Here is a 24,803-nt window from a genome sequence, read left to right as displayed (position 1 = left end):
CTTTATTGTGCATGGGGGGGGGGGGGAAACAGACTTTCCCCACTCCAAAATAAGTTGGAAAAGGGAGGGGAAGAGGTGAGATGAGTGCAGGACAGGAACAACGTCATGTGAGTACTGTGCTGCAAAAACACATACCAGCCATGGTAACATAATTAATACTTATAATGGTCTGCCATCTTGAGCACAAGGGCTGTTTTGACTCATAAAGCAGATTCAACTATCCAGACAGAAAAGGGCAACTAAAATGATCAAGGAGTCAGTGCGACTCCCTCATGAGGAAAGGTTACAATGTCTGGGTCTGTTTAGCTTATTTAGGGAGGGGGAAAATGAGTGAGAGAATACACAATAGAGGTGTACAAAAATATGCATTGTGTGGAGAATGTGGATAGGGAAACATTTCTCTCTCTCCCCCATAATACTAGAACCCGGGGTTATCCCATGAAACTGATTGTTGGGAGAGTCAGAACAGATAAAAGGAAATCCTTTTTCACACAGCGCATAGTCAAACTATGGAATTCTCTACCACAAAATGTTGTGATGGCTTTGAATGGCATTACAATTAAAGCCAATTTGGATGGCTTTAAATGGGGATTGGAGGAAATTCCTGGAGGAAAAGGCTACCAATGGCTACTAGTCCTAACGGCTATTCCATGTAAAGAGGCTGGCTGGACTTGCAATTGAGTCGTACTTCAACACTGGTGATGAGATAGGGTCCCCCATCCCACCCTAGACTAGGTTAGGAAGTGCAGGGCAGGCTGCATGGCACACACAGCTCTTGCCTCCAACACCTCCCCATCGCTCGCTCACTCACTGCTCCACCTAGTGCCTGCACTGCTCAAACAAATGCTGCAATTCAGCACCAGCAGCACCAGCATGTGTCCCATGAGCAGAGAGCAACACAGGTAGACTTGTGTTACCTGTTGGAGTGTGTGGCCAGGGCTGGCTTCTGCTCTGCCTGCTCCCTGGGTCAGGGGCCTTTCCCAATGGCACTGCTTGGGATGTGTTAGGAAAAGATGACTAGGGCCTCAGCTAAACCAGGGGGTTTACCCGCGACGATCTCGCGAGTTTATGATCGTGAGATCATCGCAATGGTATACACGTGGCACGCAACATCGCGGCCACCTTTTTTTTTTTTAAAGAAAAAGGAGCGCACAAGTGCTTGTGCGCAGAAGGTAAATAAATATATATATATATATATATATATATATATATATATATATATATTCCCCACTCCCCCTACCCCATTCCCTGAGGTGCTCTGCTCCCCATGCGCGAGACCCGGTTCCTCGCGAGTAACTGCAAGGAGCCAGGCCAAACCGTGACACACACCCACACGTTCTGCGGTCTCAAGCTCAGACCTAGACCACAGAAAAAGCGGGCTCAAAGGGCAGGGTGGGATCCCGGGGCAAGGGAGGAATCATCCCTCCCTGATCCCGGGATCCCCTGTGCATCATGTGAACACACAGGGACGATCCCGGGGAGCGCCCCGGGATAAAGCCCAGTCTAGCTATGGCCTAGGAAAGATAGCAGGACAAGAACAAGAAGGCCAGGAACAAGCAAGCATCACCATGGCCAGGTGGGGGGTGGGTGGGGCTCATGGTGAAAGGCTGGGGGGCTATTGCTGCTACCTCCCAGCAACCACCCCCTTGGGACAGCTCCCTCAATATGAGCATTCAAAGCTTACCTTAGCAGATGTACCATGTCATTGTTAACTTAAACCTCTGAGTCTGATCTTGAATGCTAATCTCAAAGTTGCCGACGGGCCAAAATATCAAATACTGTGTACAGTAGCTGCTAGTCTTTGGTTTAAAGATGAAGCAACGCTGTACAAAAGGTTTGGGGAACCTTTGCAAAGACCATAGCAATTGTGTGGGTGAGGGGCAGACTTTTTATATGCTGGCAATATCAAAGTATTGATTGCAGTATTTGTTGCATTAAATAGCCTTAGAAAAATTGTTGTTACTAGAAAAGTAATTGCTATTCATCATGAAAATAATTGGAAAATATTAGCCAAACAACAAAGTGCATTATAGTAATGACAGTAGTCTATGTATAAGGATAATGTTCTAACGACCCTCTACTAAAAAGAGTACTTCATTTTATTTACTTCTTATAGCATCATTCCAGAGTATTGCAAAAACACTTTCCTGACCCCTCTTTTTTTTTGTAAAGCAAATTCATTTATTATATTGTCGGACAGCTTATCTTCAACGAGCAGAAGATGTCAAATAGCTCTTGATTAATTTAAGTTTGCAAAAATGTGTCTCACAAAGAGATGCAGTCAGTGGTAAGCTGAGAAAACAACAGCATACAATCCCAACACGGCAGTAAATATCCCTTATATCACACTGAATCAGAATTCTCATAATGTCCATTGATGATAAATTTACATTTTTGAGTTCGTTGCTTGGCTTTAGCAAACCTTTAAGTTCCCTACATAAGTCTGACCCCATTTAAATCTGTGAGTATATTTTTTTAGCCAAAGCCAGGGTCATTTTAGTAGAGCTGAACGTAACCTACTCTCTGTTTTTCACAACTATTTTTGGCAAGGGCCAGAAACGGCCTCCGTTTTATGATGAACTTTTTGGCATGGCATTCGCAATGAAAATATTCACTTATTCATGTACATTGCCTTCCCTGACATTAACATGTAGCCACTGCTATTTCGTTCACTGTGTGATCACTGATTGAATGGACATACCTATGCAGCTCATCCAAGAAGGAGGAAAAAGAAATTGCCAATTTTTTTAAAAAAAAAATGTCAGTAGAGAAGCATCAGTCAGAGGAAACAACAATGCTGAACAGGATTTTGCTTAAAGTACACATCTGCATACTTTTAAGGCTGCACTTTCCTGGGAGTAAACCCCATGGAGTTATGGATGACCTGAGCTCTACTTCAAAGAGGACAACAGTCCTCTCTTTGAAGGCATCCTCTATTCAAAGGCCTCTTCAATCCAAGTCCAGGTCAAAATTTGCCCATTCATAATTGGCATCTGGACAGCAAACTATTTCTATTTAAAGTATAGAAATTATTTCTAAATGTGCATCTATCTATTTATAGAAATCATCATATTCAAATTTTATGCTGATTTTATGCTGATCTATGTCATTTATTTTTTAGTGATGCATGTTCTCTTTTTTGATGATGTACAAGTGACCACTCTATATTGAGAAGACATCTATAGGATTACACAGGAAGTGTTTTGTGGGGGTGGGGGTGGGGTGGAATGCTAAAACTGCAGGTTTCTGTCCAAAATGTTTTAAAAAGAGGAGAATATTTAAAGTCACCTACTTTTTGACAGATTGTCGGCATGCAGAGACCATTGGTGTTTGGACTGAAGCAACTATTTCACATACAAGTAACTCACATGTATTCACATACATCTTACTAGTATTTAGGGCTGCCACACACATAGTTTCCCTACACAGAGATAATCTAACTCCCTCAGCTCTACCATTAGGGAATCCATAGTGGAATGCATTATTTAGAATGTGTTATTCTTTCCACTTTTAAGGTAATAGTACTGATTTTTTTGCATTGTATTTTCCCCTTGGATATTTTAATGAATTGTTGGGGGGGTGTTTAAAAAATATTCTCCTCTTTAAGAACTCATTTTGAATTGAAAAAAATATTATAAATGCTCAGCTTAAGAAAAAAAACTGACATTGAACACATTTACTCTGACATTAAACTCTCACACACGACAGAGTTCCTTCATCTTCTATATTCTTATTCTCAAAAATGTTCCTCTTTCAACTGTGCTTCTTTTTCACTCCTGATAAGTGTCAACTTCTTCAATCAGCTTTTTAGAGTTATTTATTGTTTCTCAGTTTCTTATTTCATTCATGCTGGAAGCAGTAACACTCCAGTGTCTAGTCTTAGACCACATGTCTGAAGCTTGACTATACCATCAAATGCTGGAAAGGGTATCAGATAGGGGTGTGCACGGACCCCCCGCTCCGCTTCACTTGCAGATCCGCCATTTTTCGGATCGGGCCGCTCCGCCCCGCCCCCGCTCCGCCCCCTTCCGCTCCGCTCCGCCCGGAGCTCCGGATCCGGATCCGGAGCTCCGTTTCCCCCCCCCATAGGCTTGCATTGAAAGCTAAAAAATTATACAACTTTTTTTCTGTTCAAGTTAGAAACCTCATGTTTGGCACCATGACACCTCATGGGGATATACACACGCATGCCAAGTTTCAAAGCAATCCCATCATCCCCTGATTTTTGGCGAATTTTTGAAAATCGGGCACCCCACACACAACATCCCTGCGAGGTGGGCAGGGGAGGAGGGAGGGAAGGCAGGCAGGCATGCAGCTGGCATTTCTGGGGGCATAAGGAAGTGAGCCAAGGATAAGCCAGTAATGCATATAAAATGGAATAAATCAATCAATAAACAAAGGAGGGGTGGAATTAAAAGAAGCAGTGTTGCTCAATAAACAGCAAGAAGAATTTTTTTAAAAAGGCTATATCTGTCTTTTACCAGCAATAGGGGGACGTGCCCGGGGGAGGGGGAAGTAGCTGCCAGTTCAAGACAATGACAGCCACCAACAGCTCTGAGAAGAAGTAAAACGCTCACTTCAACTCATAACAGGCATTGCTCTACCACTGAAAAGTGACCATTCACTTCAACTCATGATAGGCATTGCTCCACCATTTTACTCTCTTTGGAAGGCTCTATGGCCTTCCAGTGCAGGAGAGAGTGGGGGCACGTCCACGATGAGATGCCCTAGGGGAGCTCATCCCCTTGCACCACATCGATTCAGTTGTTCACCAAGGTTAGGGTGGGGAGCAGTGCTGTGTTTCTATCTCTTATGATTTCAGGTTGTGTTTGTGCATTTGGTGGGGCTACTGTGTTAAAAAACATGGGGAAAAGCCCGTTCAGATGAAGAAAGAGAAGTTTCCCAGAATTCCAAGTTACCTGTTTTGCCTATGCCCTCCTCCAACTTTGGGATCATCATGACCGGGAGCTGACTCTGCCCCTCAGCCCTTTGAAAAAGGTATTTTTCCCGCCGATTTTTTAAAAACTTCTAGCCCGCGACCCGTACGATGCAGAAAGTTGAGAGTGGTCTCAAAATGACCCCCATCCACGACTCTCTGTGCACAAGAATTTTCAGAATGATAGCTTAAACCCCCCCCCCAGTTATCCCCGATTCTTTCCCTCAATGCAATCCTATGGGCGAAAAGCCGAAACGCAGTTTGAGCCGCGCGGTTGACCCGATTTTTTAAAAAATATTGCACGTGAACCACAGCACGCAGAGAGGTGAGAGTGGTCTCAAAATGACCCCCATCCACGACTCTCTGAGCACAAGAATTTCCAGAGCGATAGCTTCAAAAACAAAATAGTTATGCGCGATTATTTGCCGCAATGCAATCCTATGGCGAAATGTTTTCAAGATGGCGACCGGAGCGCTCCGCCTGAACTCGGAGCTCCGAAAAATGGTCGCTTCTCTTCGCCTTGCTTCTAGGGGGTCCACGGTCCGCTCCTACTCCGCCTCTGGGTAAGGCGGAGCAGGCCAATCCGCTACTGCTTCTACGCTCCTAATCGGAGCGGAGCACATCCCTAGTATCAGATTACAAAGTTGTCATTAAAAATGTCCATAATGGGCCCTTGAACTACATTCAGTTGTGCAGCAGTATACAAGTTATTCATGAGTACAAAGGAGCATCCAAATTTTGTTGCAACCTATTGTATATTATGTGACCATCTAGCTGACAGTTACTTTTAAAGTAGGAGAACATTTAAACTTCCTTGGACACTCTACCATAAGGTGGACATTCTTGAATAAAGGAATTCCATTGTGACACGCCAGAGTGAAAATGCTGAATTGACATTTATCAAGAAGTTCAGTTCTATCACCTGTGGCATCAATTAAAATAATAGGTTTTTATTCCAGCACCAGTGTTAATTAGCTTAACGATACCACAATGTTTGTGTTATCAACACTGTTTAGTACAACATTATTGTAATTATTTTACATCCATCTAAGCTTTAATGCAGCTTCAAAATATGTAGACATTGCTCTTCATTCTCCTGATGTTTTGCTTCAATTAACTGTACATCTCAGGTTCATTTTTCTGGAGGTTTTGAATAGCGTTTTGGAAATGTTCTACCTTGGACAATAGAAGCTTTTGCTTTGATCTAGACCCAGATGGGAAAGTCTCTTCAAGCATCAACTGACGTGTCAGATTGTGGGGACTCAGTGACACTTCCTCCCCACCTTTTCTCTTCCACTTTTTGATTCTGAACTTTTCTCGGATTATATTAGTGGAGTTTGAGACTCTCCGTCATTATCATTACTATTTCTGGCTCTCTTACTGACAGGTGTGGCTCTCTCTGTCGCTTTCTCCTAGCTATGGAAGGACCAGGGCGTGTACCTACCTCTGTTAATACCAACCAAAGCAATGACTCAACCCCCCTGGCTCATGTTCAGCAGAAGCACTGTTTAGCCAGAAGGATTGGAAAGAGGCCTCTCTAAGGGTTTACTGGCTTGTATCTGACTGTATATTCTAGGATAACAAGCCCCAATTGGCTGGTAGGCAAGGTCTCACTTTTCCCACTTTTGATTTATTTGTAGGGAAACCCAAACAGAAGGGTCCTTCCATGCAAAATAAAGTTTTCATTCCTCAATAATCACATGCAGATCTACCAGACGATGCAAAGAGGGGGAGTCCTTCTGAAAATGGGGGAAAGCATTTTCGTCTCTGCCATAAATATGGGCATGGTGGTGTGTCACATGTCTCCTCCCACAGGAGTGAGATGGAAGTAGGCCACTTGTCCTTTGCATTTCTGTTCTTCAGAGTAATAACGACACTGCTCACTAAGGAACTGGCTTGAAGCCCAAGAAAGCCATGTCCAGCTGCTCTGTATTCTGGCCGGACAGCATCTTTCTGCTAAAGCAACAAAAAACATAAGCAACTGAGGAGCAGCCAGGAAATCTCCACATATATCAGCAGGAAATCAAAATACCCGCTCCGAACATGCACCAGATGCAGGGCCATTCAGAACTGGAAGAGGGGGGAGGGGGAAATATCAGAGTAGGGCTATGGCGATTACATCACACCATGGATAAACCCATGAGCCTGTCCAGCTGAAGCTGGGCCAGTAGGCCCAGATGACTCAGGAGTATGCTGAATACATCTCTAGCTATTTTCACTCTTTCTTCTCCGGTCGTTCTCTTCTTGAAACAATCCCTTTCTTTTCTTGCTTATGCTTGCCTCAGGAACATATCTTAATAAAAACATGTTGCATGCATAGCCTGACCCTGTGAAGAGAAGACTGGTCCGGAATTTGAAAGACCTGCATCCCAAGGCCAAGTGCTGTTTTGAGAGTAATTCTTCATCTGCTGTGTGTGAGACCACTGAAGTCAACAGGAGTTTGTGTTCCCTACTGAGATGTCTGTAGAGCTAGGGCAGCCATCCCAAACCTGATGCCCTCCAGATGGTCATTTGCCATGCTGGCTGGGGGTGATGGGAGTTGCAGTACAACACATCTGGATTGAGCCAGGTTGGGGAATGCCATACTAGTTCCTTCAAACCTTTTTCTTGATGGCGCAGCATTCCAGTAGAAACATAATCCTCCTTTCATAGCTAAAACATAACTTCCAGCATGGGCTCTTGCTGAGAGCACAGCCACGTGGAGGGCACATATGAAAATCAATGTGCTGCCTTCCAGCACATTGCCAGTGCCAGCAACAAACTGGAAAGCAGTTCCAAATTCAGGGCTCTGCCCAGGGCACAAAACCTACTACTTACAGCGCTGCTTCCATGCATCGAAGCTCAGTGCTGTGTATCTTTCATCACACCTGACGTTCTTGATTTGATTCCTGCCATTGGATTCACAACTGCCCATGCGTTCATCACATCCTAAGTAACAGTTATAGTACTAAAATGGTGTTCAAAATAGGAACCAGTTCATCAACCCTGTGACGTTGCTGAGATATGAGATAATTGTGCCTCCTGTAGACAAATCTGATCCTATTCTGTATGCTCTCAAACTACAGGAAATCTGGCATTTTGCTTCCTCAGATTCTCACTGTACTGTTTTTTCTAAGAATTTTTCTGCCCTTCCTAGTTCTGTTGAGTCAGGCTCAATTATGTGCACTATTGCCTGAGAGTAAATCCCACTGAACACACTGGGAGGTACTTGTGAGTAAACATGTATAGCAGCCTTCCTCAACCTGGGGTGCTCCAGATGTGTTGGACTACAACTCCCAGAATGCCCCAGCCAGCTCTGCTGGCATTCTGCTGGCATTCTGGGAGATGCAGTCCAACACATCTGGAGCGCCCCAGGTTGAGGAAGGCTGATGTATAGGATTACACCACTAGGTTTTAAATTTATTATTTATTTGCCTTACAAGACTCTAGAAATAAGGAATTCCCATCCAGAAACCTAAAAATCTAAGATTAATCCATAAAACAAGACTTGTAAGTTAAAATCAAACAGTAAAAAAAGACTTCCTTCAACATCTGTATACATTCCACTGCATTCTGCTTTATAAAATCCATTCGGGACTTGGCTAATGCCATTAACAATGTGTAAGCTTTACTATGGTTATTATTAAACACCTTGAAATCAATGCGGTGATCACTAGAAGCTAACATGGATTTGTCAAGAACAAGTCCTGTCAGACAAATTTGATCTCATTTTTTGTTAAGGTAACCTCCCTTGTGGACCGTGGGAACGCTGTGGACGTCATATATCTTGACTTCAGCAAAGCTTTTGCCAAGTACCACATGACATTCTGATTAACAAACTAGCTAAAAGTGGGCTAGATGGAACAACTATTAGGTGGATTCACAGTTGGCTACAGAATTGGACTCAAAGAGAACTTATCAATGGAACCTTCTCAAACTGGGGAGAGGCAACGAGTGGGGTACTGCAGGGCTCAGTCCTGGGCCCAGTGCTCTTCAACATTTTTATTAATGATTTGGACGAGGAGGTGCAGGGAACTCTGATCAAATTTGCAGATGACACAAAATTGGGTGGGATAGCTAATACCCTGGAAGACAGAAACAAACTTCAAAGTGATCTTGATAGGCTGGAGTGCTGGGCTGAAAACAACAAGATGAAATTTAATAGGGATAAATGCCAAGTTCTACATTTAGGAAATAGAAACCAAAGGCACAGTTACAAGATGGGGGACACTTGGCTCAGCAATACTACAAACGAGAAGGATCTTGGAATTGTTGTAGATCGCAAACTGAATATGAGCCAACAGTGCGATATGGCTGCAAGAAAGGCCAATGCTATTATGGGCTGCATTAATAGAAGTATAGCTTCCAAATCACATGAGGTACTGGTTCCTCTCTATTCGGCCCTGGTTAGGCCTCATCTAGAGTATTGCATCCAGTTCTGGGCTCCACAATTCAAGAAGGACGCAGACAAGCTAGAGCGTGTTCAGAGGAGGGCAACCAGGATGATCAGGGGTCTGGAAACTCTATGAAGCCCTATGAAGAGAGACTGAAAGAACTGGGCATGTTTAGCCTGGAGAAGAGAAGATTGAGGGGAGACATGATAGCACTCTTCAAATACTTAAAAGGTTGTCACACAGAGGAGGGCCAGGATCTCTTCTCGACCCTCCCAGAGTGCAGGACACGGAATAATGGACTCAAGTTAAAGGAAGCCAGATTCCAGCTGGACATCAGGAAAAACTTCCTGACTGTTAGAGCAGTGCGACAATGGAATCAGTTACCTAGGGAGGTTGTGGGCTCTCCCACACTAGAGGCCTTCAAGAGGCAGCTGGACAAGCATCTGTCGGGGATGCTTTAGGGTGGATTCCTGCATTGAGCAGGGAGTTGGACTCGATGGCCTTGTAGGCCCCTTCCAACTTTGCTATTCTATGATTCTACGATTAAAAAGGGGGCAGAATATATCTTTTCTTTAAAACATCAGCAAGATACATTTGACTTACCCCAAATCAAATTAATTTGGAGGAAGACACCCCATTTGCTTGGTCCTGCAGTGCCGGAAGCAAAACTGGAATAAAACCATCAGCATCCTATCTTATAATGGCATAGGTGTCAATGAAGCCCTCACAATATGGATAACAAATTCAAAGAAACATCTTCTGAAACCACTGAAAGCAAAAGGGACCTCACGCCATTGCAGGTTTCAGGAGCTAATGTAAAAACATTAGCTGACAAAATGGAGTAACATGGGCTTCTTCCTCCTATAAGAAGATACAAGTCATGCCAGATCAGACTAAGAGTCCATCTGTTCCAGCAGTCTGTTCACATAGTGGCCAATCAGCTGTCGGCCAGGGACCTACAAGCATGACACAGTGCAGCAGCACCTTCCCACCCATGTTCCCCAGCAACTGGTGTATATCGGCTTCTGTCATTGGACAGAACAATTGCTTCTATTACATGCTGTAAAAGTATCTTCAGTATTCAGAAAAATAAAAGAAAGATCAATGGACAGTTATTTTATATTTAGAATCCATTTGTGAGAATCCAAGGCTATGACCAACACAAGATCTCCATTAAATCATAAACAGCCTTTTAAATAGATTCTATTAGGCAGCAGTCTTTTGGACACCTACTTGGGAGTAATTCACACTGAACCTGGTGAGACTTACTTATGTGTAAATATGATTAGGATGGAAATGTTCATTAGATATGTGTGTTATCTACACATGTCACTCAAGTTTTTCTCCAAAACGAAGGATAACAACAAGAACAACAACAACAACAACTCTTATCTGTGGTTGTTCTTAGGACCATGGCCAGAGCTTGAGGGATGAAGCTATCCTGATAATACAAGGCACTTAATAAGAACATTGTGAATGAAATGTCCTTCTTTCACTTTCTCTCTCTCTCTCTCTCTCTCTCCATATGGGAGATAGTGAAGACCATCTAGTGGTACTGATTTACTTATCATCTAAACTCATACCAAACAGCAATTTTACCTGCTTACAAAGAAAACCATGCATGGAATTGTCCATGACTACTTCCCAAAAGACAACAAAATAGTAATTCATGGTTCATGCATATTATGCTTAGTCCAACATTTGAGAGGTATAATTCCCTCCCTCCTCTGCCCTACTTCAGTATCAAAGGAAAGCAATTTCTTGAGCAAGATACATGCCTATTCTAGCCGTCACCAGTGTTACTTCATTACAACGCCTGCCTACCCTTACAATTACAGCTGCTTTTTAATATGTTAAAGTCCACCAGATTCAATTTCTTTACAGTGTTTTAAAAGTTTTTTTAAAAAAATATACATACATGAATTTTATATATGTACATAGCAATGGATACATATGAAATATATGTAGGAAAATACAACTTACTAGCAATTACATAGGCTTCAAGAAAGGCAGAACAGATATCCAAATAAGTATCCATTTGAAGGTGGCATCTATATGCCACCTGTTCAAATGCTGAAAGCATTATAAGGTCCTCAAACCATTGCATTATAGGAGTTGAGCATTTATCCTTCCAAAGTTGCAATATCAGTCTTTTAGCTATCAAGAGGGTGTGGAGAATGAATTTATCCTGACCGTTCGTTAATTTCCATGAAGCAAGTGTGTACATCAGCAAATATTAAAGACTCTTCCAGTACAAAATTTATCCATATAATAACCTTCTCCCCAAAAGAAGTAACTACTGAACACTTAAAAGTTATGTTTAAAAGAAGTATTAGCTGTATTGCACTGCAGCAATTAAATGAATTAGACAATCCCTTATTAAATGGATGATACTAATAAATGCTGTAATTGCAAGTATTGCCATTCAGCCATAGCTCGCAAGTCATATTTGGCACACAGGATAGAAAATGATAAGAACTTATCACTGGAACCCACCAGTTGATCCAAACTAAAAATTTCCTTATCTGTCCAAGTCCATCACAAAATCATCTTCTCACCAATTATTAGATCTACATTGTCCCATAGAGTCAATTTAGCATAAAAAAATGAATCAAAGTGTAATTGTCTAAACCCTATATGCCACCCATCTCTAACTGTAGAAACTGTGGGAGAAATAATTTATTTATTTATTTATTTATTTATTACATTTTTATACCGCCCAATAGCCGAAGCTCTCTGGGCGGTTCACAAAAATTAAAATCATCATAAAACAACCAACAAGTTAAAAATACAAATACAAAATACAATATAAAAAGCACAACCAGGATAAAACCATGCAGCAAAATTGATATAAGGTTAAAATACAGAGTTAATGTGCATTCTTGTACATCTCAGAACTAATGCCATCTATTTGGAGAAAGGAATCAGAGAAGAAGATTCCAAAATTGACCAAGGTGGAAGATTCAATGCAGATAGGAAAGCCCAACATTCAGTACAAGTCAGGTACAAGTCAAATTCAGTACAAGTGTGATGATATAAGACAAGATCAGGAAAACCAAATCCACCTTCTTTAATTGGAACTTGCATCGTTTTCAGGGATATTCTTGGCAGAGAGGAACTCTCTCTCTCTCACACACACACACACACACACACACACACACACCAAAATGTATGAAACAAAGTACTGATTTTCTGGAAATATTTGCCCAGTATAGATTAAGAGATCCCACATATAACATAAACAATCTGAGGTATAATATTAATCTTAAATATATTTACCTTACCCCACTAACTCAGCTTTAAAAATGTCCATCTATTAAAATCCCAAGAAATCTCATTAAACAATTTATTCAAATAAAGCTTAATCATTTGAGATATATCTTTGGGAATAAGTATTCCAAGATAAGTATGATACATTGAACCAGCATGGTGTATCTATTGACACTGCAAACTAAATCTCAGTTCAAACTGCTTCTGGAGGATTCTGGAACTTACTACCACAGGTTATGGTGATGGCTGCTGGTAAAGATAGCTTTTTAAAAGGATTAAGACATATTCATAGAGAATGAGTCTATCTATGCCATGGCTACCTGCCATGAGAGTTATAAGCAACTTTCAGGATCTGAGGCAGGATACCACTGAATTCCAACAGCCAGGGAGCATCAACAAGAGAGAGGCATTGTCTTCATACTCTATTTATAGGCTTCCAGAGACAATTGTTTGGCTTCTGTGGCAAACACAATGCTAGACTAGATGTATCATTGTCCTCAAACTGGGTGCCACTATTAAGCAATCAAGTAATGGTTAGGCTGTCAGTTCTGCACCAAACCTATGTGCTGCAGTCCTCGAAAAGGGCTGTAAAAGATGAGCCTTCATTAACTGAGATCAACATCTCCTAAGGTATTTCCAACGTTTTTACTCCTCACTGCTAGACTAACTAGAGCACAGTAACTAACCACAATTCAAAAGATGCTGTGCATCAACTAACTGTTAACAGCTTATAAAATAGAAAGCATGACACTTTCTATGTAGGCCACAGTGCTGGGTTGGCATCAACTCCAAAGACATCTGTGTACCTCTCACAGCAGCTGGGACAGCTTCTCACTGCACTGTGGAATCCAGCAGAACTGGAAATTGGTAAGAATTCCTGGCTAGACTTTTAGTTCCAACTTTTGGTGGGGTGGCTGGGAGGGAGGGCGAAGGAGGGAACACTCAAGCAGAATTAAATGCACATGGCCCTTTTCAATTAAGTGAGTTCTTCATCCACTGTGAACACAATATTTGCTGTTTTCTTTCAAAAAATTAAAAACCCAAAACTATTTATTATATTTGCCAAAGCTGTGCATGATCTGTTATGCTAATTAAATAGTACATGGTGATTTTAAAATCCATAGAGAAGCTTCCTGTGCCAATTCTTTCCTTTTTCTTTTCTTCTTTCTTTTCTGACTCTGATGTCACAATCTGCCCAGCTTAAGTCCATCACCTGGACTCCCAGGAGGCCTTTTAATTGAAATATAGATATATAGTCTGTCTCCGAAGAAGCTCTTCACAGGATCTGCAACTACATTTAGTCATTTGAAACAAAATAAACTTTGTTTTTAAATACCAGCCCTTTCTTTATTTTTTAAATCCACTCCATACACCCAGCAACCTCAGAAGCAGGAAGTGAAACCAAGCCTAAACTAAAGAACAGAACAAACCTTTCTTTTCTCCTGAACCATTACCTGAAGAAGAAGAAGAAGAAGAAGAAGAAGAAGAAGAAGAAGAAGAAGAAGAAGATGATACCAGTTCAGAATAGAAATTTTTTCCACAAAATTTGGGTGATACACTCACTGGCTCCACCAGAATGAGCACAGGAAATATGATCAATATCTGGGAGGATTTATATATTTTGGATTTGGGCTGAGAGTCTGTGACTGGCCCAAAGTCACCCAGTGGGCTTCCATGGCTGAGTAGGGACTAGAACCCAGATCTCCCGACTCCCAGTTGAACACTTTAGCCACTACACCACATTGGCTCTCCAAAGACTTACGTCCTGGCAGTAAGAGCTTTAAGCTAAAATATCCTGGTGTTTTGGAGTATTTTGGCCCCATTCCCTTCGCTTTCAGCCCAGAGGCTGTCTAAAAGCTCAGAAACCCCTGGGTGGCGTGCGTGGTGCTGCAGCGTCAATTATACAATGCACCTGCAATCGCACACCCACCCTGGGGCTTTCTGCCAAAGCTGTGGAGAAAAAAGTCAGGGACTTACCCCCACTTTTTTTTCCCCAGAGCAAGGCAACATTAAGACAGCCCCAAAGCCTTGCTCTGGAGTCACAGCAGAGGTTTGGCTGGGCGGTGCCTGGTGGAAGGCGACCTACAGTTGGTCGCCTTCCACCAAGAAGTCCCCAGATGGCCGCCCAGAACCCCTGCACTCCCTCCTCAGCATCAGAATTACCCAACACCACACTGGGGGTGGGAAGCCACAGGGTTTCTAAAGGACACAGCACTAACCTGGGACCATGAAGACCCAACCCACCCACCACCACTGGAAAGTGGCCCCAAGAGCCTCTCTGAAATTGAATTCAGCCATTGGACTGAAAGGGGTTCTCTGCCCCTACCCTAAATAGACGGTTGCTGTGTTCAGCTTTAAGAACACTAATAACCAATTTGGGGCATGAAGCAATTGATGTCAAGAACTCATCAGGTGACCCCTCCCCCAGTCTATTCAAAGCTTGTTGTGCCAATCATCCTTTGCTAGTATGCACATAAAATGGTATGCAAGTGGGCTGATATACCAGTCATGACCCAATTGGAGAAAGATAGCCTAGCTATAGTTAGCCATGCTCTTACTGCAACATGTTTGCCTTTGAAAATGGTAAGGAAACTTAAGCTGATCCAAGATAAGGCGCTGAGATTGTTAACAGGGACTGGCCAATGTGATGATACCATATTACAATTTGGTTTGCAATCTGCACTGACTTTCAGTCTGTTTCCAGGCCCAGTTCAAACTGGTGGCATTAACTTTTAAAGCCCTAAACAGCTCGGGCCCAGGTTACTTGAAAGATCATCTCCTCCCATATATACTTGCCAAGACCTAAAGGTCATCTTCAGAAGCCATTCTCCAGGTGTCCCCACCAAATGAGGTAAGACAGGCAAAAAGAGGGTCTTTTCTGCTGTGGCACCCCAGTTGATGAATGAGCTTCCCAGAGAGGCTTGCCTGGCTCTTAAGTTGTGGTCTTTTCAGTACCAGGTGAAGATCTTTTCATTAGTCTCCCAGGCTTTTTAGACCTTCAGGGTTGTTGTTTTTTTTTAAAAAAAGAATTGTGTTAGTGTATTTTAAGATCTTTGCACTTCTGTTGGCTTTTACTTTGATTTTTATTCCAGTTTTATTCAGTTTTAAATGTTTTTATGTTATGCTTTTATTACGTCATTGTACTTTGCAGTGTTAAGTCTTGTTTTGAGAAGTGCCCAGAGAGCTGCAGCTATTGGGCAATATCGTGAAACAAAAAACATATAAATAGCACATGGTCCTTTTCCAGATCTAAGAACAAGAAGAGAACCACCTTGAGGATATAATCCCCAATTAATTCCTAAAGTTGCCAGCTACTAGCAGCTAGTGTGTAAATCTCCCTGAGTTTAAAAACTCAGAAATAGACAAATTGGCTCACCGATGTCAATGGCGTAAAGCCAGTGAGCAAACTAGCAAAGGCGGCTAAAGAACAAACAAAACCTCAAAGGGTAACTGTGTCTGAAGAGACATGTGAGAGCTGCCATCTCAGTCACAACATTAATAAAAAACAATGAATGAATAGGGGCATTCTGGCAAGATGATGCAACTGCCAAAATCTAGTGCTAACGATAGAAAGGTTAAATGAGCAAGTACAATAATGTAACGAGAAAGTTCATGGCAATCTATAAGTAAACATGAAAAGGAAGATTAAATTTACTTAGACTCCTTTCATGTAGGAAACTCAAGCACAAATCTCCAAAGGTCAAATGGGAGAGACTCTGCCCCCTCCCCACCAGGTCCTCTCCATGGTCATGGCCACGCCCTCTGACATCATCGCTCCACCCCCAGGCATTTGGCCTTTCTCTGTGCCTCTCCCAGCACAGAGAAAGGACCAGTGCTGCGAGGAAGAACAGCTCCTCCCAGTATTGGCCAAGTCCCTGGCTTTGCGCAGCACGGGTTAGTTGCACAACCTCCATGAGCTGGATTAGGCCCGCAGCCCAGGGGTTCCACATCCCTAATTGAAGAAATAAGGGGGACCCGTAACAAAATGTTTCAGCGTGGGTTGCTTCTGCTCGGGATTCTAGCCAGCCAGCTATTCCCTTTTCCAGGATACTCCATTGCATCCCTCCCCAAACATTTTATCTCCCCACCAACAGCAACTGTCAGTCAATATTCTGTGCCTGCTGCGTATATCCAGCCCTCATTGGGTTCTTTTGCCTCGTAATGGAAGGGTGAGTAAAGGAATGATTGACAGCAGAGGCCGGAATGGAATGATGGGTGGTGTTAGCATCTGTTGGAGGAAGTTAGTTAGAAGCAGGACAGGAACAGTTAGTGAGGAGTCAGAGAGACTTAGGGCACAATCTAATACATGTTTAGACGGGGGTGGGGGGTGTCCTACAGCTACCAGCATGCCACAGCCAGCCATGCAGGCTTCTTCTTTTTAAAATCAGGGTTGCCATTGTTCTAACATATCAGGAATGTAGAAGCTATTTTAAAGCATTGAATGGCAGTTGGGGGCAAAGAGAAATGTTAGCTGGGTGCTTCATAACGGAAGCAATACATGTGGCAGTTTAAAGCCCGCCCGTCTGCTCCAGGCCAAAAGACCCCCAAGCCCAAGGTCTAAAATTACCTAGTTGCACCACTGATCTGCATAAGTAGAATTAATAATGACCAACTTACAGGAGTGATGTGAGGATAACTGCGGTGAGAATGGTAACCATCTTTGCAAACTGACAGCCCAATCCTAAGCTTGTGCTACGACAGGTAGTGGTGCATTCTGGACCGCTCTGCCCCACTAGCCTCTAAACATATGGGAAATCTCCTTGTGGGTGTTCATAGCACAAGGCTACGCCAGAATTACAAGAGTGCCTTTGCATGTAGTGAAGGAGACCCCTCTGGCCCTGACCCCTCTCCAGTCTATTGTGAGCAGGGAACAAGAACATTTCATTTCATTTATTATATTTCTATATTTCTAAAGCTCTCTGGGTGGTTCATAAAGATTTTTTAAAAACAAACAAACATTAAAATACATTATATAAAGTGCAAAAACATTTACATAAAAATTTATAGACAGAAAGCACACACCCAGCCAACATGTATCTAAAATCATATCTAACCATTTTTTAAAGAATCAACCAAAGACAATCCAAGACCTGTTTTAAAACTGATTAAAAATGCTGCCAAATTCCTGAGAGTACAGGTGAGTTTTAATCTAGCTCCCAAAAGATAATAATGTTGGTGCCAGGCAGTCCTCTTTGGGGAGATCATTCCATAATTGCGGGGGGGGGGCATCACCAAGAAGGCCCTCCACCTTGTTGCCACCCTCAGCCTCCCTCAGAGGAGGCACCTGGAGGAAAGCCTTAGATGCTGAATGAAGTGTACAGGTCAGTTCCTACTGGGAGAAGCACTCTATCAGAATGGAAAGGTCTGTCATTTTTTAAACCGCTACTCTTGGAAGAGGATGATTTTATCTAAACCACACCAAAATTATTTTAAAGCCTGCATTTTTGGAGGATTTCTGCTGTTGTTGTTTGGAAGAACAGGGTCGTCATTGGAGTTATCTTTCAATATCTGCTAAATTCTTAAAAGGGTTGACTTGGCAAAATAAGAGACCTCATTCTGCAACTCATGGCCTGCCCCACTATGTATACAAAATGCATTTTGTTGATTTTACATTCTCACAATGCTTTTTAACCTGGACTGATAATCTGGAAAATAAAAGCAGTGAGGTCATTACCATTCTATCCTTTCAGAACTTTCTAGACGAAAAGGAGATTTTCATCCTTCTTTCAAACACCCTGATTATGTGAACAGATATGGAAATTGTATGGCATTCTTATGAATGTCCCCTCACAAGAGGACAGCAACATATGTCCTCTATTGCCTACTCATACATAACATATGCTGAGATACATGTTATCTGCTTTATTCTGACTGAGTGCCATCACAGAGGGGTAAATCGCATTTCCTTACCGTTGCTTCACCACCCACGTGTTTGTCCCTCATTAATTCCTCTTTTGAAAGAGGAAGTAAACAACGTGCACGTGGCCCATTCAGTGGGCTGTTCTGATCCCGCTGCTTCTTCTGCACACAGCAGGAGATAGCAACAACTTCTGCCTTTAAAAATAAGTCTGACTTATTGGGGTGTTTTTTGTGGCACGAAAAAGGCTAGAAGGGGCGTTCAGCATTCGGGAGGCAGACAACATTGTGAGAGGGAACTGCGAAAATACATGAGTGCCAAGTAATAAGCATGCAATAAAATGCTCATCTGATGGAGCTCTTCATCATGTCAGACTAGAGGGGGCGGAGGAAGGGACCATTTACCAGTATTTCCTGAGGTTGCTGTACTATGACTATAGTAATTAGTATTGTTTATTAGATCTTTTAATATTTGCCACTTCAACAATATTGCAATGACCATCCTGGCTGGGAATGATGGGAATTGCAATCAACACATCTGGAAGGCACCAGCTGGGGGAAGGCTGCTGTACCATCTGTGCAATTTTGACGAGGTGGGAAACATTAAAATATCTAATTAATGATAGTCATTGATACAGGATCATTAAATGGTTGCCAGTACTACACTGGATAAGAGGGGAGAAATTATTTGGTACCATTTGTTATTAAGTTAGACAGCAAAACTGTGCCATTGCTCAATACGTAGAACTTTGTCTTAGACTATTTGTCTACTCTGGCAGAAGTATTTCATATCTGCTACCTTTTCCTAATTTAAGGTGACCGTATGGAAAGGAGGACAGGACTTCTGTATCTTTAACAGTTGTATAGACAAGGGAATTTCAGCAGGTGTCATTTGTATGCATGTGGTACCTGGTGAAATTCCTTTTCATCACAACAGTTCAAGCTGCAGGAGTCCTGCCCCCTTGACCAGATACAAAAGAGGGAAGGGCTCCTTCAGCTTTAACTGTTGTGATGACAATGGAATTTCACCAGGTGCTGCATGCATACAAATGACACCTGCTGAAGTTCCCTTTTCTATATAACTGTTAAAGATAGAGGAGCCCTGTCCTATTTTCCATGTGGTCACCCTACCTAATTGAAGATGCCAGGGATGGAACCTGAGACCTTTTGCATGCCATCCATGTGCTCTCCCACTAGGCAATAGGCCTTCTTCAGATCCCACCTAGGTTCTGAAGATAGAACCCAAAATATCTGAGGTTTACCTGAGGTAGAGACAGTGCTGAAGGAAGTAAAAAATCCCTAAAGGAAAGTTGGGCATTGCAGCCACCATTAACTCTGAGAAGGAGACAAGATGATCCCATGATTAGACTTATAAAGGAGGGAATGCCCCGGTCAACTGGCAAGGCAAAGAAGGCAAGATTCAGAGAAAGTTTCATAGACCTTGCCTTGCATAAATTAAATACTAGTGAATACACCTGGCTTCGCACAGGATAGAATAGCCCTTAGTTTGATACAGCAAAACCTTTAAACAAAGTCACCAGTTGTCAAAGTTGGACACATTGTGACACACATACCCAACTTATAGGCATGCCCATTGGATCCCTCAGGTATGGCTCCTGTGATAGTGCACCCCATAGCCCCTTAAAGGAGAGGTCTGTCCACTCCATTACCCTGAGGTGTGGGCTGCCCCACAGCAGCAAGGACAGGGAAGGTGCATAACTGCCCCTTGGCCTACAAATCTCCCATGGCTTCAAACTCTACTGATTGCACTGGTTAGAGAGGTCTGCTCCTAGTGTCTGAAAATGATACTGTATGCATCAACCACACAGATGAATTTAAATAGCCCTTAGTTTCGATTCAGCAAAGCTTTCTGCAAAGCTATGGGCTGGTTAGGGAAGTCAGCCACCTAGTGACTGAAGATGACACTGCTGGTTTCAAACATGTGGACAGTTTATGTTTATTTAAATTAATTAATGCATTGAAAAAACAAAATAATCACTAGCTACATACTCCTTAGGGTCTCCTTGCGCAAAGTTTCAGGTGTCTAGGTTTCACAGTTCTTAAGGTTATGGTTCTGATGGATGGATAGACAGGCTTCTGCTATTATAGATTAAATTGCTGCAAAGCAGAGTATTTTAAGAACATTTCCTAGCTTGGTAACCAGAAATAATATCCTCCATTTATTCATTTATTTATTTATTATAGTACTTTTATCCAACCCTTTAGCCAAAAAGGCTCTCAAGGCAGCTTACAAAAATATTTCTTAAGACAGTCCCTGCCCACAGGCTTACAATCTAGAAAACATGACACAAAAGGAAAGGGGATTGGGAGGGAGGGAGGATAATCACATGTGGTCTGAAATACAGGGGTATGTTAATGCTTCTCCCTAAATAAAATCTCAATCCATAGCAATTTCCATGAATGAAAGGAACTCCATCTATGAGCCCACCTTGAGAACAGATGGTTAGTGTTGAGTTGGGAGCAGGGGGATACAGAAAGTAGAGTACATTTAGAAAGGATCAAAATCCAAAAACGTTAAGAATTGCTGCCTGAGCTGAAAGTAATTGTTTTTGTGCAACACATTCTCCACCTTGTTCTCTGAATTTTGGAAAGGTAACATGAACATTTTTAAAAGAAATAAATCCCCCCATCCTAGGGGTGAAAAGACCTTACACCAAGAAGAGAAGCGGTCTTAGGGTTTATTTTCCCAATCCCCAAAAGTAAATAAGCATTAAAACATCTTTTTAATTGTAATGTGTTTTCTTCTTGATTCCCACTTCATTTCTCATCCAGCCCTTTCCTTTGTGGCATGGAGATGCTTCAGATCAAGACATACAGTACTATTAGATTTTAAATATTGTTCCCCTGCCCACATCTCAGTGTCTTCCCTAAGCTAAAATATAAGCAATGGAATAATATATCAATACAGGTTGTGTCATTTCCATTAGCCTGAGTCACTAGTACAGCTTTGCTGACCCATCGGAAGAGTCCCTGTCTTTTTTTATTTTTATTTTGGTTTTATAAAGATTTCTTTCCCGCACTTCTAATGTCTTTGCACTCTTATGATCATGCATGAGACACATTTTTGCACATGTATAGTAGGACCTCCCTGTACTTCTGGAGAAGCTCTTCAGATAGAAAATAGTCAAGATGGAGTTAGCTAAGATGTAGTATTTAACACATATTAAAACAGACATGAAGGTTTCACAAGATCACATCCCTTTATTCTAGAAGGATTCACCAGTAATAACCACCACCTTTCACATTGTCCTTACAGTAACAATGTGAATTGAAATTGCCAATGGACACATAAACATGTCCTGAAATGGGGAATGAAGCGTTAACCACATGCACAATGCTGATGCTCTGATTGAAATTAGAGCTCTCCCACACACACACTTTATAGATAAAACAAACAAAAGATCTAATCATATATCTCTTGCATCACATCTGCTCTGGTCCTCAAACAGTGAAATATGCATTAAGACTACAGGCTAATAGGATCTCATCTGTTTCTTGACCAGGTTTGTAAGACTTGTACAACTCGTGTTGAGCATGTGCTACTTACAACTTTAGGATCACATGGAATCCTTCCCTTGCAATAGAAACACACACACACACACCCTGTGTTGTAAATCTATACTAAAATCCCCCATCTGGTCATGTAAGAATGGATTCACTCAATCATTTGTTCCATGGGGAAATGACATTTTGCACTCAGATCACAAAGGAGATCTGCCTGGATCCAAACATAGTTAATCATTTCATGTCCACCTGCCAGTCACCATGCTTTGAAGCAAGCCCTGGGGCCAGTTCACACATGTATGGTCAAGGCTTGCAGCCAGTACATCAAACGATGGAATGGTCATAGCAAACATCAGTGGATTCACTTCACACATTTAGCAGCAAGTCATTCAGTCTCGAGTAATCAAGCGATGCACTTGCATGTGTGAAGGAACCCACAGTTTGAGCCATGTGTGCCAGGCATGCGATGGAAAGGCGGCTGAATTCACAGGGGACCAACGGGTCGTGTAAATCCGCATGCAACACGTGTGACTTAACAGGTCCCGACTGGCATTAAAATCACTGTAGTTCCCCATGAGTGACGGCCGGCAAACATCTCTTTTAACATAAGGCTGGAGGCAAATCCGGGGGCATCCCAGGACACAGCACGCCTCCTTCCGCCTTTCCTTTCCACTCCCGATGAATCTGCCCCCTCTCACCCCTTGGTCCAAAAGAGACGACCCCTCCCCAGCGTCCAAAACCTTCGGGGGGGGGGAGCCTGCTTTACAAACCTCGCCCCCTCTTCTTCTTTTTGCCCGCACCCATTAACCTCACCCATCGCCCCTTACCACATTGCTGAGGAAATCCGCTTCATTCAGCTCGCCCAGGTCCAAGAAGCTGGAGGCGCCTCCGGGGAAGAGGCGCTCCGCGGGGAAAGGTTCCAGGATACTGTCCATGGTAGGAGAGCTGAGTCGCAGCAGCAGCAGGCGGTGAGGAACCGGGAAGCCGCGGTCTTCCCTTCCAGCGCTGCGGGGTCCTTTCTAAAGCCGGGCAGGGTCACTCCCGAGCAGCGCCGCGCAGCAGATCCCTGGGCGCCGGGCACAGAAGGGTCTTCATACCTCCCTCTCCCGAAGGAAGCCTGTAATCCATGGGGGGGGTCGCTTTCCGGGGGTGGGGTGGGGGCTAGGGGGCAGTTACACGGAGGGGGGTCTCCAAGGGGTGTGGCGGATGGGCGCCACTCCGGAGGGGGCAGGAGGGTGTGCGGGATGTGGGCTGAGGCGGGAGAGGGGAGCGTGCAAGGGGCTGAGGCAGCCTCCTGTAAGGGCGGAAGGAGGGGCGCCTTCGTCTCCTCCGGGATCGCTGCCCAGCTGTCACCGCCACACTCCGCAGACCAGCTCCAGGCTCAGCCGCCTGCCACACCCCCTCTCCCCGTGCCACGCCCCGTGCCACGCCCACGTCCCCTCCGCTCTCATGCATATGTAAGAAGACCCAGCTGTCTTCGAAGTCCGGCCCCCTCGGCCCCTGATGCAACAGAAAGTCCCGCCTACTCCCGGCCTTGCCAAGGGGAGCTCGGAGCTGACACGCGGGGCTAATGCGGAGCTCAGAGGTAGCCAGCCAGCCAGCCGGGCCCGCGCTTAGCTTAGGAGGCGCTTAGGACGTATATAGGCAACAGCCAGCCCTTACTCAGGGTGGCTGGGAAGCTGCAGCGTAGTCTAATTCCAGGAGGGAGCATGGTGACAGCAGCGACGGAGGCAGGATGGTCCTTCGCTATTGGCTGTCCCCGGGAATTCTCTGTTTCCAGTGCGTGTCATAGCCGGGCTTGATTTTCCACTGTTGAGACCCGTCTTTTCCTGAGTCAGACTCAGTGGGAGATGGTGGGATATCAGGGGGTTGGACTCGATGGCCTTATAGGCCCCTTCCAACTCTACTATTCTGTGATGCTATTAGTGGGGTTGTGAATCCATTCTGGGGTTCAATCTGAACCAGCCACAATTCTAATGGACCCATCCAAGGTGCTGAACGCGATCCCCAAAATAGGTTCAGCACTTTAGATAGCGCCTTTGGGGTTCCAACTGGTTCTGACTGAAACAGAATAGATTCACAGCCCCACTGAATTCGGAGCCACCAGCCTCCATTGGTCAGACCCAACACTATCCTAACGTAGTGTTGTCGTCTCTGGTGAATCTTAACTGGGGCCATATGGCCACCTAGACGGTGATCTACAAATCACGAGGGGGAGTAGGATTTAGAACTTGGGGGAGGCGGGGAATGGAGAGATTTTAGGATTTTAGGCAGCCCCTTCTTCCCTCTGGCAATAACTTTTGACAGCTAGCAGAGGAGAGTTGTTGTATATTGTTCACTGCGCCCTGATAAAATCCCAGACTCTAAATTTCTCCCCACTCCCAGGCCCGCAAAGAAGTGGCGGCAGCAGAAAGGAATCAGACAGGAATACCTCTTTCCTGATTTTTGGAGCAAAAGTCACCCCAAATTGACAACAATAATAACGCTCTTCCATCCATTTACAAAGAGACTGAAAGAAAACAGCAGGGGTGGGGCACTTCCATAGCAACAACAACCAGAGAGAAGCGGGTTCTCCAAAAAGTGCTCAGATGCACCCAAGGAGTAGGCTTGTGGCCCATGGGGAACCCAGGTTTCATGGAATGAATGCCTGAGACCTGAATATTGTGACCCTCATAAACATACCTATATATCCATAATACAGTTATCTTGTTAGGAGGAGTGCTGTTTTATGTCCTATTTTTTTACTCATGGATTGTGGGGAGATTCGATGATACTGTCATGTACTTGGTGGGTAGTACTAGATTAAAGGCTAAGAACCACTGGTCTACTCTGTATGTCAGTGG

General features: G+C 43.5%; 1 protein-coding gene across 1 annotated transcript in view; it reads right to left on the bottom strand.

Moving 5' to 3' along the window:
* The window catches only part of CREB3L1 (cAMP responsive element binding protein 3 like 1), a 98,771-nt gene extending 75,734 nt beyond the window's left edge, over positions 1–23,037 (bottom strand). The window contains exon 1 of the mRNA XM_063117461.1: positions 22,788–23,037. Within this exon, the coding sequence (XP_062973531.1) occupies positions 22,788–22,895 (108 nt within the window). The 5' untranslated portion in view covers positions 22,896–23,037. The remainder of the gene's footprint in view (positions 1–22,787) is intronic.
* Between the last annotated feature and the right edge of the window lie 1,766 nt (positions 23,038–24,803).

Source organism: Elgaria multicarinata, chromosome 2 (genome assembly GCF_023053635.1).
Source record: "Elgaria multicarinata webbii isolate HBS135686 ecotype San Diego chromosome 2, rElgMul1.1.pri, whole genome shotgun sequence".
Taxonomy (NCBI): Eukaryota; Metazoa; Chordata; class Lepidosauria; order Squamata; family Anguidae; genus Elgaria; species Elgaria multicarinata.
The sequence above is the reverse complement of the archived record's forward strand: the minus strand, read 5'-3'. Positions and strand labels throughout refer to the sequence as shown.